We start from the raw sequence: 16,640 nt of genomic DNA on the forward strand, positions 1-16,640 counted from the left end.
TTTTCATTAAGTTCTGTACTAAATCTGCTCTGTCTTTATCGGTCTTCTTCCCATAGCTATTTCTGTGGCCTTGACAGCCAGTATATTCTTCATTTCATTCTGGCTTTTCTTATGTGTTTTCCAGCTTCCTCTTTTGTAATCATCTTTTCCCACAATTCCTCAGGCCCCCAGTCTGTTAGGACCAGGTCTTTGAATCTATTTGTAACCTCAATCATATTCTGGAATGGGTTCTAGGTTATAACTTTAGGATTGGGTATTTTCTAAGCTTTTCAGTCTGATATCTGTTTCAGTGATTAGTAGCCAGTGGTCTGATCCACAATCAGCACCTGGCAATGTTTTGCAATTCAGCATATAATTTTTCCATCCATCTATATAAAATGTAGTCTGTTTGATTATAGTGCTGTCCATTTGAAGACATCCAGGTGTAGAGCCATCTTTTGTATTGTTGAAATCATGTGTTCGCAACACATTTTGTCACAGAAGGCTACCAGTTGTTCTTTGGCATCATTGCATTTTCTAATGCATCAGTTGAAGTGTGTTAGAAAGATTAAATGTATTAATCTTTTAGTACGTCCTCACAGTTTACCCATTAGATGCGATTTATCCTGACCATCAAACTAATGTTAGTGATGGTCATATTAACAATAGTAAATAGATTGGTGACCTTCCCTTCAGTGGATGTGTTTTAGAGTCTGGATAACCATGTTATCATGGATGCTTCATTTTGGATTGCTTCACTGAAAGAGGATTAGACATCGTGCTAACTAGCCTTTTCCAACCTTGTGGCTGGATTCAGATCACACCGCTACTCAATTTATCACTATTCCCAAGCAGAACGTACTCAACAGAACAGTGGCAGATGATCAGCAAAACATAAAGCAATCACCTTTAACCCCTGTCTCACTCTCCACAAAGGATCATGTTTTCTTTTTGGCCCAATCAGTGTTCAGGTCTGCACAGCGGGTATAGAGGAAGATTTATTTGCCCACCCTTCTCCTTGTTTTACTTGGCAGTGTGTGTGTGCGTGTGCATGCATTGAAATAATGTTAAAAGCAACAAAAAGAGTGTTTAAGAAACTCCAGTTTTGCAGGGCTGCTGTGGGTTTTTGTCTCTGTACCTAGTTAACTGGGGGACAGCAGTTTTATCCAAAATAAATCTGCGACTGTTTTGAAGTAAAACTGATCTTTTCTTGCCTTTACTGGCTGGGATTTCCCATTTGCATGACACATAGCCTCTCCTTTGACCTAGTTAAGAAAGTCATGTGAACAGAACCTATCCTGTGAATCTTTTGCTAATCCAAAAGGCATTATTTAATCCAAATGGGAGAGATGCAAAATGGCATTCTCTCTTTTCAGTGTTAAAAGTAAATGAGTTTTGTCTCACAAGATAACACACTGTTAATCACAGCAACTTAGTAATGGGGATGGCCTGGTAGCTGTAATCTTCTATGTAGAGTGCCCTTTTCACAGTATTGTGAAGTACTTGGCCTCCACTATTCCCTCTGAGGTTCTCCGACAGTCTCATTTTGTTCATATTTATAATGCCATAAGGTTGAATGCAGGAAAATCACACCCCTCTGGAACGTGTTGCCCAAGGCAGTTTCTTTGTATCATGTTGTGGTGTGGCTGCCTATAGGCTGTGAAAATCTACCAGTGTAAAGGGCACTAGGTTCCAGATGTGTTGTCCCACCAGGCCTGTGTAGTCAGGCTCATCAAAATACAATAGAAGAGTTTTTATAAGCTTACCTTACTAAGATTTACTTAATACTGTGTTACAATCTGTCTTCCCATTTCCAGAAAGTTTTCTTCAGCTTCAAGTGAGGATTAGGTTTTCCTATCACGGCAACTAACAACAACAAATCCCGTACTGTTTTCATGTCTCTTTAGAAATAACATAGAACTTCTTTTGAGGAAGAAATCAAAATCTACCTTCTCTCTGTCGGATGAGGAAATTGATTTTTAAAATGCAGAGGATATTTTTTGTTGTGGTGCTAGTTTACTGAAATCTTTGGTTATTTTTCAGGGTGCACAGTCTTCAGTTGAAGGCTTAGATGTTATTGTTTTAAATGTATCAGATTTCCTGTACCTAATTGTTCCATACAAAAGAAAAAAAATGGAAACCATTTTCAGATGCTGCTTGCAACTCAATGAAAAAGATGTAGGTCTGTGTATGTGCGTCTATAATTATTACGTAGGATGACCTGCATACACTTCTATCCTTTTCATATAAGTGAGTGGAAATTACATTTTACAAGATCTGTGAAAAAGGATATATAAAACATATGGTCTAAAACAAGTAATGTGAGACTAAATATGGATTTTTAATGTTTTTAATGCAGGTTATTGAAATAAATTTGCAATCTGCAACTTAGATTTATGGGAAAACAATGATGATCATATAACAATGTAGTGAGTTTCCTCCACTTATTTTTGAGTCTGTAAATCTCATATATTATTATCATTGCATATCTGAAACACAAAACTCTTTTCATGGGTGCTATCATTATTTATTTCTAAAAATGCAATTAGTAGTTTCCACAAACTTAGACAAAACCCTGCCTTTCAGCTATGCTTATCTTTTGTTTGTTTGTTTAGTTATGTATTTGTTTGTTATTAGTTTTATCCTGACTTTATTGTTTTTATAAATAACTCAAGGTGGCAAACATACCTAATACTCCTTCCTCCTCCTATTTTCCCCACAACAACCACCCTGTGAGGTGAGTTGGGCTGAGAGAGAGAGTGACTGGCCCAAGGTCACCCAGCTAGCTTTCATGCCTAAGGCAGGACTACAACTCACAGCCTCCTGGTTTCTAACCCAGCACCTTAACCACTAGACCAATATACAATTCATAGGCAGCCCAATTCCCAGTGGTTCTTGGCAATATCAAATGAGCACTTTAAAAATTCTCCATACTTACAGCAAAATGACCATGCTTATTTTAGTAAAGCCTTTGTGAAAGAATAACAATTATAGCAGATGTTTGTGTTGGTGTGCATGTGTTAGTTGCAGGATAACTTCAGCCATTAGGCATTATTAAATACAACAAAAAGAAGGAAATACTGAAATTTGATTATAGAGTTCCACATCTGAGTTGGCATACTATGATTTCTCTTGGGTCAGTCCAGAAATCCCGTTTCAACTTACTCTATCATCTATACATTTTTCCCAAAAGAGTATCTGTGTATGTATTCTGCTTTGCAGAGATCAATCCTCTCCTTGAAGGATGTTAAAAGAGCAGCTCTCTATTTGAAGGGTGCCCCCACAGCTAAAGGATAAAAAAAGAGATATCAGATGCTTTGAAGTTGCCCATCAACTGTTGCCCGTAAAAAGCTATGATAACCTATGTTTGGCTTCTGAGATTAAAAACAAAAATCTCCAACATTCCTAGTAGGACAATCCTTAGGATTAACTAAAATGGCACATTTTTTTTTTAAATTGAGCTCTTCAGTATGTTCCCAAAAAGAAGGATGGAGAAGAAACAAGACAGTCCCAATATTTGATCAAGCTTTTCACTCATGAGGTCTGCTGTTTGAAGGCATGCTTGAGATGAAGACTGAATGCATTAATCAGTGATAGGTGTTACCAGTATCAGGTTGTTCTTAGAATTTAGAGACAAAGAATAATGGTTGAGCTCTTTCCCCAAGTCCCTAATGCTATACAGATGTGATGGGATCATAACTTAAAGAATTTCTAGCCAACTGCTGGCTGGGAATTCTGGGAGTTATGGCCCTAGCACATTTGGAGGGCAGCAGGTTGGGGAGTGCTGCCTACATACCTGAACAGCAGATTAAGAAGATGGTGCTATGATCTGGTTACAGTCTTCCTCAAGATGGTAGGATGTATATATTTCAATGTAAGTTATAGCAATTATTTCTAATGCAGTCTTTAGAGTTATAAATTAGAATGTGCATATTTTATTCAAAATTGGCTCCCCCTTCTTTTGGTAGTGCGATCTTTTTGGTGTATATGCAGGGCCTCATTATCCCACAAAAAACAAGTGTAGTCTAAAATTATTCCTGGGCACATCAAGTGGCTGCCTTCCTTTGAGGCTGTCCTTTTTAAAAACCAAAATATTACTATTAATAAAACTAATAATTGACTTAGTAAATTGTATTTTATCATGAAGTTTAGGACTTGAAAATGTTGACAGCAAATGTAATTCCCATAGTTCCTGAAAATTTTGAATTCTATGACATTGATGTAGAAACAAGAAAATATTATCTGGTTATTATATTTACTATGGCTGTTACTCTACTGATTCCTGCTTTCCAATGTTCCCCAAAATTTCTTCCCTTAAAAAAAGCTTTTTGTTTTCTACCTCTTTCTCATTTCTTTAGAATATCTTTGTGGGGATGGTACTGTGTTTTTCCTTCGTTTCCATCGGTTTAGCTTATATGGTTGCTCCTGGCTCCTCATCTGAAAAGCCAAATGAAAAGAATTAACTAAATGATGGAAAACCAGAAAGGCTGCAGATTGCTGGAGCGTTGACTCTACCAGGGGCAGAGTTTGTGTCAAAAAAGTCAAAAGGGGGGCTATGGTCAAAACCCTGCCCCTTTTTTTATATGTACCATCTGTCACTGTGGCTGCCATCTGGACTTATTTTTACGTCCCCTGCTGATGCCCCTGGATTGTACAGTGAAAGACAGGTCATTCACATAGACTCTTCAACCCTCTTGTAAGTCAGGTCCGTATAGAACTCATAGGCTCCACCCTTGAGGAGTTCAACATTTTCTTCTTCTTTGAAATAACTTGGGGAAGTATTTTTTTTTCTTTTCCTCATCAGCTTGAATGGAAATGACAAGATGGGGAGGAGAGGTACAGCAGTACTATATATACTTGTGGATAAGCTGAAAATTGTAGGTGCCAAAACGCACCCAAAAAAATCTGGTTTGGCTTATTCGTGGATGTGCTCATCTGTGAGTATATACAGTAATAGTTTTTAAAAGTACCCATATTTCCTGTATATACTCGCAGATAAGCCCGTCTGCAGATCAGCAGACTCTCGAATTTTTAACCAAAATACCGTGAAAAATGTTGGTTGGCTTATCTGCGCATCGCACATTTTTCATGATATTTTGGTTAAAAATACAAGGGTAAGTTTATCCACAGATGGGCTTATTCTCGAGTATTTATGGTAATTATGACATTGTATTGCTACTGCATTTTTTTCTGAGACTCTGACATGTGGAGTAGACTAAGAAAGAAATAAACCCCAAATCACTTTGCCAATACTAGAGCCTATGTTAGAATGTAGTTCTCCTTTGATTTTAAGCTTCAGGGAAGATGCCCTTTTCCATTAAAACTGAAGGAGAAAGAAAAATATAAGAGCAATCTTCCTCAACTTGGCACCCTCTGGATGCCATGGGACTGCAAATTACAGTCCAAGCACATCTGGAGGATTGCAGGCTGGGGAAGACTGACAGAATCAAAGGCTTAAAGGTTATCAAGCTTATGTTGTGCTAAATTTTCTAGGATGCCCAATCTTTGCTGCCTAACCTGTAGCAGAAGCCTGAATGGCAGGATTTTTGAGTTTCCTTTGGGGAACAAGACTCCTGCTTGTCAGTCTTTGCACCTGCAGAACACTGAAGGCTTCCTTAAACGATGCTGATCAATTCCAATTTTATTCCTGGCTTTCCTCCCCCTCACTTCCAGAGGAATCCATCTTTCCTGTCAGGATAATGATCCCGCTGCAAGCATAGCCAAGAATCCAGAAATTAACTGTAATCTCATCAAGAGTTTGATTCCCCAGCAGGAACTGTTGAATTTATACACTCAGGAGTCTGGGACAGCTTCACTTGCCATGTTGGTTTGCTCAGCCACCAATGTGGGTAGATTGCCTTCTCTTTTAAACTTTTAGAGACTGGCCATTTCACTGGGAAAATCAAAGAATTTGATGGCATGAATTGAGTTTAAATGATCTTACTGCTTTCCCCCCCCCCCCCTCTCCTTTGATTCTGGACTTTTACTGTTGCTACTTTTAAACTGAGAACCAGAAAAGAAAGCTATGTCCAATTTTAAGACCAAGGATTTGTTGTTATTAATAATAATTTTTGTAGAATTTTGGAGATGGTACAAGTTTGTTCTACAGTGTGTGTGTGTGTGTGTGTGTGTATGCACATGTTGCTAAAATAAAAGCCTTTGTGCACTTAATTGGGTGCAGGACTTCAGTCTGCAAAATAAACACTCTGATACTAACCTTTTTTCCCGTAGAAGCAAGTCCCCTTTATTCCAGTGAATCTCACAACCTTGTAAAGACCCTTGGGGAATTCAACTTGTTAACTTACTTGTTCTAGTTTCTAGGTGAAAATAAGGAATGGTAACCAAGAAATAATAAACTAGGACAGTCACAGTATGCACCACAGCAACCATTTTAAGCTGTGCTCTGTTGCAGTTATGTGGAAAAGCTGTGTCTGTGCTATATGAAGTTTCAGCCACAATTCCCTAACTTTAGACTAGTTTGAAGTCCCATCCTCTGCGTGTCCCATGTGTCTAGACTGCTCCTGTTTACCAAACATAGTCAAGGAGTTAATGGGTGCCTCCAGAAATCCAAGCACTTTGCATTTCTCAGCTATTTTGACCATCTTTCCCTACACATTGTTCTTCTGGTAAGAAAAATGATGGAAAAAGCAGTGGGAAGGCACAGATGGAACATTTTATCATCTAGATGCTCTGTAAAATTGTACTGTGATTGCACAATAAAAATCTCTGAAGCTTTGTAACTGAATGGGAGGATCTTTGCCTATATCTTTTGGATCATAGTCTAGCTTTCTTTAGTCTGATGCATGGATATTAGATTTGTTAGACTACATCTCTTTTGGCTGGGGTGGCCAAAGTTGATGAAAATACAGACAAACACAGCCTTCCCTAACTTAGTGTTCTGTGTATGTACCAGATTTTTAATCCTATAGTGCCCCAGCAAAATAGAAGGCAATTCTAGGTACTGTACCACAATGTATCTTTCTTTGGGTAGGTGTTATAATGCAGGCTTTTGTAATTTCTCTTGTTGATAATAAGCCTTGACTTCATAAAGCTCTTTCCATAGAGCAGAACACATCAGAGCTTAAGCAGACAACATAGCTGTGAAGTTTCAAGCTGTCACTTGTGATCTCCAAGCCCCTGCTAGGCATGATTGAAGCTGGGAATGAATTACCAAGAGGTAGAATATAAGGTCCTGCTGTGTTCCCACCACTCACTGGATCTATTCTTGTTGGAGAAGAAAGGAAAAAGAGGTGGGAAACTAAGAACTTACCATACAAAGGACTTGGCATAGTGGTCTTTTGGCTTTGCTGTTCCGGGGAGAATCCAATGGAGGAAGCTTGTCTTTTTTTTTTTTTTTTTTAAGAAAGCAAAATGTGAGCAACATTGTTGTTCAGTGGGGTATTTTCATTTTTCATGTTTGGAGCCAGTCTGTTTGACTTTTACTTATGAATTGGTACATATATTTTAGCTAGACAAATTGTAAAAAGGGAGGGAAAAGCGTGTCCTAAATCCTGTTGTTTCAGTGGAAAAATGGATTTTTGTAGCCATTTTCAGTAACTTACTCCAACAGGGGAAACTTCAGTAACGTACACCAACAGTGTCCGTGAGCCCTTCCTTTTAGGCTCCTCTTTAGACACATTAGAGCTGCTTTGCATTGTTTGGAATGCAATCTCCTTTTATACTCTGCTTCCTGATAAATTGTACACCCGTATATCTTGTTTGTTATCAGCAGTCATCTTACAGTTTGTGCAGTGCTGCATGAATGGTCTGGCAGCAAGATATACCATGTTCCAGGTAGCTTTGAAAGGCATCTTTATTTTGCTACCTTGTAATACCAATTTTCATCAGCAAAGAACAGAAGTAGAGAAAATGCATCAGGAGCTTGCCTGGATTGCTCTAGTAACCCCCCCCCCAAAAAAACCCCCCAAACCCCTGAGGTTCGGAATATAATTAAAGAAGGGGAGGGGAAGCAGTGTCTTTGGATAGTCAGTCATTAAGATATTTCCCCCTTCATATTTAACCAGAACAATAAATCTACATTTAACTGCACTAGTTATGAACGGCATCACAGAGGAGTCTGTAAGATCAGTTTGAGTGGCTGAAGAACAAGTAATACTATAACAGTCCTGCCTATCTCTGTGAATGGCTGCTGAAGAAGGGCATTGCTAAGTTCTTATGCAACATTCATTCATTGTAGTGGAGCTTGTGTAATAGAGCTTCTTAATAGATTGTGCCCCATGTTATTACCCTATAATTATTGCTGTCCCCATGAATGAGGAGAGTGAAAAACAAGCCATTCTGCTGACTTGTTGGTATCAGAAATTAAATAGCATGTTCCCAATTAGTCTTCCACATCAAGATCCAGAGAATGGGTGGAAGATTCCCATGGTGGCCCACAGTCTGTAGAGTGGATTCTAATATTGTACTTTCAGCAACTGCATATTCTCTTGAGCTGAGTTTTTTGTTTTTTCTTCCAATTTGCACAGACAGAGAATGTGGACAGGATCCTTTGAAGTCTGACTTCTGTGTAGAGTGCTGGATGGGGGAAGAGAGCATGTGAGTTTTAGTCTTTGGAGCTCAGATATGGAGTTGACCAGTTTCAGTATGCACATGCTATATATCATCTTTCCATCTTGCTCTGTAAAAACTGTCAATGTTTTATATCATTATCAGCTCTTGGGAAATTAATCTAAGTAAGATAGAATTCGTTTGGAAGGTGACAAGCCCAGTGGTAGAATGCAGGCCTATTTTGTGGGAATTAGACTACCCTTGAAAGATCAAATTCTCAGCTTGGGAGTATGTCTGGCAGAATGTTGTATGTTGATTCCAGAAGTTATTTGATTCAACTGCCCAGAGTCCCCCGACGGGAGGAGATGGGCGGGGACAAATTGGATAAATTAATTAATTAAATAAATAAATTTAGACTAACTAGGTCCATTTCTGAGAAGGCTAGAACAATCATAGTCATATATGCTTCAGGTCTTTTAAAACTAAAGTAAAAAATGGCAATGGAAAACCTCTTCTGTACTGCCAAGAAAACTATATGGACATATTTATAAAGTCATCAAGAGTTCGTTTGACCTTTACTATAGCATGCTCTGCAAGAGCTGTCTAAAAGAGACTAGAAACGTAAGTTAGCATAAAATGTACAGTATATTTGAGAGTCTTCACTGATTCCAGAGTTTTGTAACATATTGTCCCATTGTTGGACCAACTACCTTGCCTTTAAGTTCACATTGAGTAAAGGAATTGTCCCCCATTTTCTCTAAGTTACTCTTGTGATATGCAAGGTAATAATAGGAGAAAATGGAACTTCTATTATGGTAGAATATGGAACTTCTTACCATAAGAGATATTTATATTCTTCTGCCAGTGTTCTGTTGTTGGCAGAAGATCATTCTGCATTCAGTAAGTTTTAATTTATCTGTTGTTTCTTTGGCAGTTTTCTTACACATAAATTTATGAATGAATTGCTACATTTCTTAATTTTTTACTAAGCAGGCTAACAACTTAATATTTTTTCTAATTTGGAAGTAGCAAAACAAGAATAAATCCTTTAAGAAACTTAAAAAAACTGTAATTGGTATACTACACATTCAGAAGGGAGTAGACGCTCACGTTTCTCTTAACTTCATGGCTTTATTCAGAAATATATAGACTACTGCAATGCGCTCTACATGGGGCTATGCTTGAAGAGTATCCGGAAGCTTCAGTTGGTCCAAAATGCAGCTGCGCGAACAGTGATGAGTGCTCCAAGATCAGCACATGTAACACCTCTACTGCGTGAGCTGCACTGGGTTCCAGTTTGCTTCCGGGTCCAATTCAAGGTGTTGGTTATCACCTTTAAAGCCCTACATGGCATGGGGCCAAGCTACCTGAGGGACCGTCTCATCCCTATAACATCAACCCATTCCACCCGATCATGCAGAGAGGGCATGTTGCTGACCCTGTCTGTAAGAGAATTTCATCTGGCGGGGTCCAGGAGGCGGGCCTTCTCTGCAGTGGCGCCCGCCCTGTGGAACATTCTACCCCCCAAGGTGAGGCAGGCCCCTTCGCTCCTGACCTTCCGGAGGGGCTTGAAGACCCGGTTTTGCCACCTCACCTGGGATGGGTAGGGCAATAGCTCTTCCTGGGGGTGGCTGGTGAGGTAGAGTTCTCCCGACGGAATGGAAATCTCCCACTTGGATTTTATATTTATATTTTTATTATTTTAATATTGGTGATTTTATGATGTTAGGTTTTAAGGTGAATTTTACTGTAAACAGCCCAGGAGATGGGCGGTGATAGAAATGTGAAAAATAAATAAATAAATAAATAAATAAATAATACATACATACATACATACATACATACATATACTTTTGTGATACAATGTTCCTGAACCTACAGCAAACTTCCCCAACCAGCATACCTTCCAGAAATGTGGACTTTAACTCCCAGGTTTAGTTAGATATGCTAACTGGGGAATCCTTGGAATGGAGATTTGCATATTTGGTGGGTATCTATGTTGCAGAAAGCCGGCTTAAAGAACTTTTGGCTCAAGCACTTCTCCATCCTCTTGTTCTTCATGCTTCTTCATGATTTCCTGCTGCCTAATCCTGGTTTGTCAGTTGAAACTTGTACTTTGAAGAAAGCAGCAGGGAACTGATGCATGGGAAGGAGAAGAAAGTGAAGAAGGGGCACAGAAATCCAAAATTCCTTCACAGTTTTCTAATACATTTGAGTACAGTTGATTTTAAGGAGGAAAATATTACACAAAATGTCAACTTATGAAGTAGAGATTGAGCATGGGAATCTGCTTTATTAAGGCAACTTCCTCTGAAGTCATCTAGTTCCCTGGTGAATCAATGAAACCACAAGGCTTTTGATTTTTGAAACCGCTGTTAAAACTTTGTTAGAGGTACTGTAGATATTAGGAAGACACCCATTGAAGTATTTTCTTGTGGGATGTTTGTGGTCTACTTTTGCAGGCAGGCCTGTCATCCAGATGAACTTTAATAAGCAGTTTAACTAACAGTGCAACCCTGTATGTATTTATTCTGAGATGAGTCCTATTTAATTCAATAGGAATTATTTTGCTAAGGGATGCATCCTAATTGTCTTTATTTGTAAGTTGATACAAAACACCATCAAAGGTTTTTGGTATATGATTGTTACTTTGTTTGCTTGTTTAAGTAATCTGTTGCAAATTATTGTTATGTTCATCACAAAAAGTTCTTCCCCTGGTACTCATCATAGGTACTTTTTTGGCAAGATGACTTAATGTTGCAGTTATGAGAGAGACAAGAAGCTAAGGTTGGAATTTTTCTTCCCATCCCAACCATAAAAGAGATCTAGCAAAGGATTTTAAGGCTGTCCAATGAGAATTTATATAGAACAAAAAACGTACGATCTTCCAAATGTTGCTGACCATGTTGGCATGACCAACTGGGAAGTGTATTTTACCAATATTTGGAAGGCTTCAGGTTCCCCATCCAATTTAGCAATATTATTGGAATTATATTATTGGAATTACCAATTCTGTACTTTGAGAGATCAGAATCTGGCTTACATCTACTGTTTAGTCTCTGGTTCAGATAGAACAAATGCTAGCATACACATTTGGATGCAGAATTCCCAACACAGTCTGCAACTTTTTTTGTGGTCTTTGATTGTGATTGTAATAAGCTTCCTAGTACTGTGGTGGTTGTTCCATTCCATCAGAATTGTCCATCTGGGATCTTGTCCCACTTAATTCAGTACTGATTTGACATTCTATTGCGCCCCCCCCCCCTTCTGGGGCAGTTTCTGGAGGCTGTACTCCAACATATCTGAAACATACTGGGGGAAGTTGGTCTGTACTCAGGTTTTCAGACAGAAATCTATTCTAAGTCTTGCAGACATGAGAGAGAACATGTCTCTCTGAAGGCATGAAAGAGAATATGTCTTCTGTGTATAAAGTGTGTGTTCTATTTATTATCCTTATAATATCACAGTTTGTAGTAAACAAAATAGCTATATTCTTAGGGCTGGAACATGGCCAAGATGGGCCCTGGGGCTAACAGGCTATATAGTAGGATCCTACAGTAGCATCCACAGGGGTGGTCAACAGTGTCAAAATAGGAGCAGGATGATGAAAGCTGTGCCCCGTTTATATCATGCAGTGCATGCGATGCATGTTAAAAATGGTCAGGGCTTCTATCGCCCACACCCACCTGCCATTTTGATGCTGTTGATTGCCCTACTGTGTCCAGCACACTCACAATTTGTGCACTGTATTGTGCATGCACCCAGCAAATACATGTCTAACAACAAGGCAGAAATAATTTTGCTAGAAATTTTAGCTAGAAATTGTCCTCTGTACATTCTTTCCTGGTAACTATTAAAAAAGTAGTTTAGATTAACAGGGAGACTCTTCTGTCTCTACATATAGCAGTTATCTGGTTGTACAGGCAATATTGGCAGTTAAGCCAATCAGGAGGAAACAGAGCTGTACATACTGTAGATATCAGCAAGTGATGGCCTCTCACACTTGGTAACCAGTAGGAGAAAAAGAAGGAATTTGGAAAGCGTTTACTTGATAGACAAAGGGATTTGGAGGGAGTTAGGATAAGGCAAAAGTCATTCTGCCAGCTGAACTCTCTTTCTGGCAGCTAAAGCCACATTTTGCTTGCTGATTCCAAGTGCTGCCAGCAGAGAGATCTGTCAAGAGGACAGAGAGATATGTCCCTCCTTTCCTGATAGAGAAGATAAAGGACAAAGGTGAAACCAAGTTACACCCTATCATTCGCATCAGGAAGACGCCTACAATTCCATACAAAATTACTCCAGGCTATGTATAGTCCTATCAGTTTTCAACAAACTGGATTTAATGGAATCCCAAAAACAACCACCACCATCTTTCTTTGGATTCAGTACAAGTTCAGGCAGCCAAATGACAGCTTTGTTCAAATTAGACTGAGAGAAAGAATGGTATAGTGGTTAAGGTGTTGGACTAGGAGCAGGAGGATCCAGGAGCACCCTCAGCCACGGACTCTCCGTGACTTTGGGCCAGGTGCTCTTTCTCAGCACAATCTATATCTCTGGGTTGTTGTGGGGAAGGATTGGAAGAAAGTTAGAAAAGTTACAAACCCAGCAAATAGACAAGTGCTGTAAAATAGCTGTCCCCCACCTGGCACCTTCAAGATGTGTTGGGACTGTAATATAATCCCCAAATGCTAGTAGTATGGCCCTCAACTGATTGGGAATTATGACATCAATGTACCTGTTTGGGGAAGGCTGCTATAGATCAATGGGGGAAAGTTAGTTTTGTGTACCTCAGAGATGAACTTTTGGGAGGGGGGATCATGGCTTCAGCTTTGCCTCCTTTTTCTTGCAAAGTATTCTACAAGCCAGAAGGAAAATGGACTGGAGATGATTGGTAGATATTTGGGTGATTTTCTGTGGACTGATAAAAAGTAAATTTTCAGTGGTTTAATAATAATAATTCAAACTGCAAGTTTGGGGAAAAAACATCTTTCAAGGGTGGTCTTGTATTGATTGCTTATATGTCATAGCTTTTTATGTTCCTCAGCTATAAATTATTATTCATTATTTACTGTTGGCAAGGTATTTGTGCCATTTTCTTTTTGTGTTCAAAACTCTTACCTCATTCTGATGTAGATTTGTGCCTGAATATTCAGGTCAACCTAGCCTGTCTCTCATGGACTGCTGTAAATAACTGGTGCACCACTTGAGCCATCACACCATTGGCGGCCTCCAATTGGTAAACTTTGGATTTATAGCTAAAACATACAACTCTGCTCCATGCACATTTACCACTTAGGTGGTAGGTTGGTTCCATAAGTGGACCTTGCTGTAATTGCCAATATTTCACCCAGTTGCTGTTTTAAAATACAAGAAAGTCATATATTGCTAAAATGGCTGTTTCTTTAAATTATTAATCACCATGAAGTGCTGCATACAAGTGAGATAATTAAAAGCACAATTGACATGTAAAGGAGGACCAAAAACAAAACAGATTAATAAAAATAGAAGAGCACATTTTGCAATGCAATGGAAAGAAAGCTTAACTTGTTTTCTTGCTTTTTTTTGTAGAGAACACCTGTTCCCAGCGCTGAAGCATTCCGATGGTTCTTTTAAGCAGTAGCATATCTTATTTTCAAGGCAGCCTGAAGTGAAAGGCAAGCTAAAGTCTTGTTTTAAGAAATCGCTTAGTCTACCACTGAAGAATATTATTTTCATTTATGTATAGGGGTTTCCTCAAAAAAAAAAAAAAAGAAAATCCAAAAAATCATGACATAGAGTGGTCTCCAGGTAAGAGGGAAGAAGGTACATTTGGAGAGGCGGTCTCTGATAAAGCAGAATGTCCCCCACTGAAATGCCTGAACATAAGATAGTACTGTTTTAATTTCTGTCCCATCATGTTCACCGTCTGACAGCATGCCCTCTCTGTGCATCACAGCTCACCGTCTTGTGTTTTCATCTTGTTTAGATGACGCTTCTGCCATTTCTTAGCAGCTGCATTCTGTGCGATAGTTCCTCCAGTCTTAAGTGTCACTCAGTTTCCTCTTGAAAGGCCATCTGAGTAAGACAACACTCCATATAAGAGAGCATTAACCAGCTTTTGAGGGCTACTCTCTTATCCGGAGACCACCATACCTGGGACCCTGGAGAATTGGCCAGTTTGCTCACATTCAGTACACCAATTCTTTTGTTGATGTAATTTAGCTATAACTAGTGAACTTGTTGTCTATTTTTAAAGTGGCTGTTAAATATATATATATATAAAAGTTTGGGTAAACCCCTGCTATAAAATAATGTATCTTGACAAAGTACCATATCTCTACTTCATTTTTCCAATATGTGTTTTGGTACTGTAAACTGTACAGATAGCCGCTTGTATTTTGTGTGTTTAGACACAAGGAGACAATCACATCTGACCAACTATGGAGATTAACCATTTGTTCACAACAGTGTGGTTCTGCAAATTAAATCTGGAGCAATAAATTCAAGCATTCAGTATCTTCCTCTTCTATTCCCCCCCCTTTTGTTTTGCCAGCTGTCCAATATCATCAGCAACAGTAGTGTTCTTACCATGCATCCTGCTATTAGTACCTGCAGCAAAGTTGTTAAAAAGAAAATACAACAGTGTCTCTTTCAGATACTTTCAGGATATAGTATTGTATGACAGGAAAGATATAGACTGTAAAAGTTAATCTTTAGAAGCGCTATCTTACAGGAGCAATTACGCTCTTCCATAGATTCAAAAAAGTTTAACAAAAGCTTGTAGTCAATGAGCTGCACTGCCCATAAAATAGGTTTTAAATATAGGCAGACATGCAGTATCAGTGTTGCAGAGCTATAGCAAAATGGTTTATTACACAAAATGAAATGTATCATATGTTGAGAGGGACAGGGAATCTCTCCGTTAATGTATTTACTTTCCTCTAGAGATTGCTTTATAGATCTTTTAATGGGGGAAAAAGATATCTGAAATTATTTTTTTCTCAGTTTACAGTATTTAGCTCTTAGACTAGTTTGTAAATGTAGATGGGGTTACATCTTTTCTTAAATCTGCAGGACATGAAACCCAGAATCTTTTAAGGTGTTCTCAAATGTTAGCACTTTTAATAGAACTGAAAATTGAAAATTGATTGTGATTTTTTTCCTTTTACCCTAATCAGACATTTAATTTATCATTACACTATTTAGAAATAACCCAAGAATGTGGGACAGTTAAAAAAAAATCCTCTATCCAGATCACTTCATGGCTATAGCCATCTTGTCAAAATTTAGGCGTGCAAAGCTATATAGAGTAGTTGATTGGCAGAAAAAAAATGATAGGAGGTGAGCAGTGTTTAGGGAAATGCATGGCTTCAATTGATCTAAAATGGATTTTGTGAAGATAGCTTTTTCAGGATTCTGCAATTTGCAGGCAAATATTTGTGTTTAGATTTTATTTTATTTTTTAAAAAGGCTGTATAGCCTTCCTGATTACCAGTAAGGTGGGGTTGAAAACAGACTGGCAGTTTACCAGAGCTTTAGAACAGAGAACTTGCTGAGAATACACATTTATAATTTTTATATTCTTTACCACTAACATTAACTTTCAAGGATGCATCTAAGAAATAGAAGGGCGACTCCCTACCATACTTTTGACTATTCCATTTGTTCATAATTGCCCTGTCATACTTAAAAATTGTAGATTTTTCTCCCTTGCAACACATAATTGGTGGGTGAAGATTTCTTTTTAATCCTTTAGTTGTAAGTACAGAAACAGAGAATGGTCAATCTTCTCTTGGCCAATAATTTTACATTCATTAGGCAGCAGTGTGATTTTGGACATCTGTTCTCTCTATGTGCAGTTTTCATTATTTGACTTTTCCTCCTCAAAAACAGAAACTATATTCCAACATTTTCCATTAGAAAACTACATGATTCAACTATATGCAAAGCTTAGTATTATTCCAGTTGTGGAATATCTTGTCACAGAATATGAAATTTTCAGTGCATAATTGTAATGTACACAGGCATAATAATAAGACGAAATATCTGCATAGCATTTTTCTTTCAGCAATTTGTTACTTTTCATTTTATTTTGTCATAGAGCAAATGCACAAGCTTGAATATTAGGTGCTTCAGATAGTAGCAAAGAGTTAACAATTTAAAAGGAGCAGAAA

General features: G+C 38.3%; 1 protein-coding gene across 1 annotated transcript in view; it reads left to right on the forward strand.

Annotated features, from left to right (window-relative positions):
• The window catches only part of CXXC4 (CXXC finger protein 4), a 57,433-nt gene extending 41,120 nt beyond the window's left edge, over window positions 1-16,313 (forward strand). Inside the window, exon 3 of the mRNA XM_063310194.1 lies at window positions 14,056-16,313. Within this exon, the coding sequence (XP_063166264.1) occupies window positions 14,056-14,100 (45 nt within the window). The 3' untranslated portion in view covers window positions 14,101-16,313. The remainder of the gene's footprint in view (window positions 1-14,055) is intronic.
• Window positions 16,314-16,640: the final 327 nt, after the last annotated feature.

This window comes from Candoia aspera, chromosome 8 (assembly GCF_035149785.1).
Source record: "Candoia aspera isolate rCanAsp1 chromosome 8, rCanAsp1.hap2, whole genome shotgun sequence".
NCBI lineage: Eukaryota > Metazoa > Chordata > Lepidosauria > Squamata > Boidae > Candoia > Candoia aspera.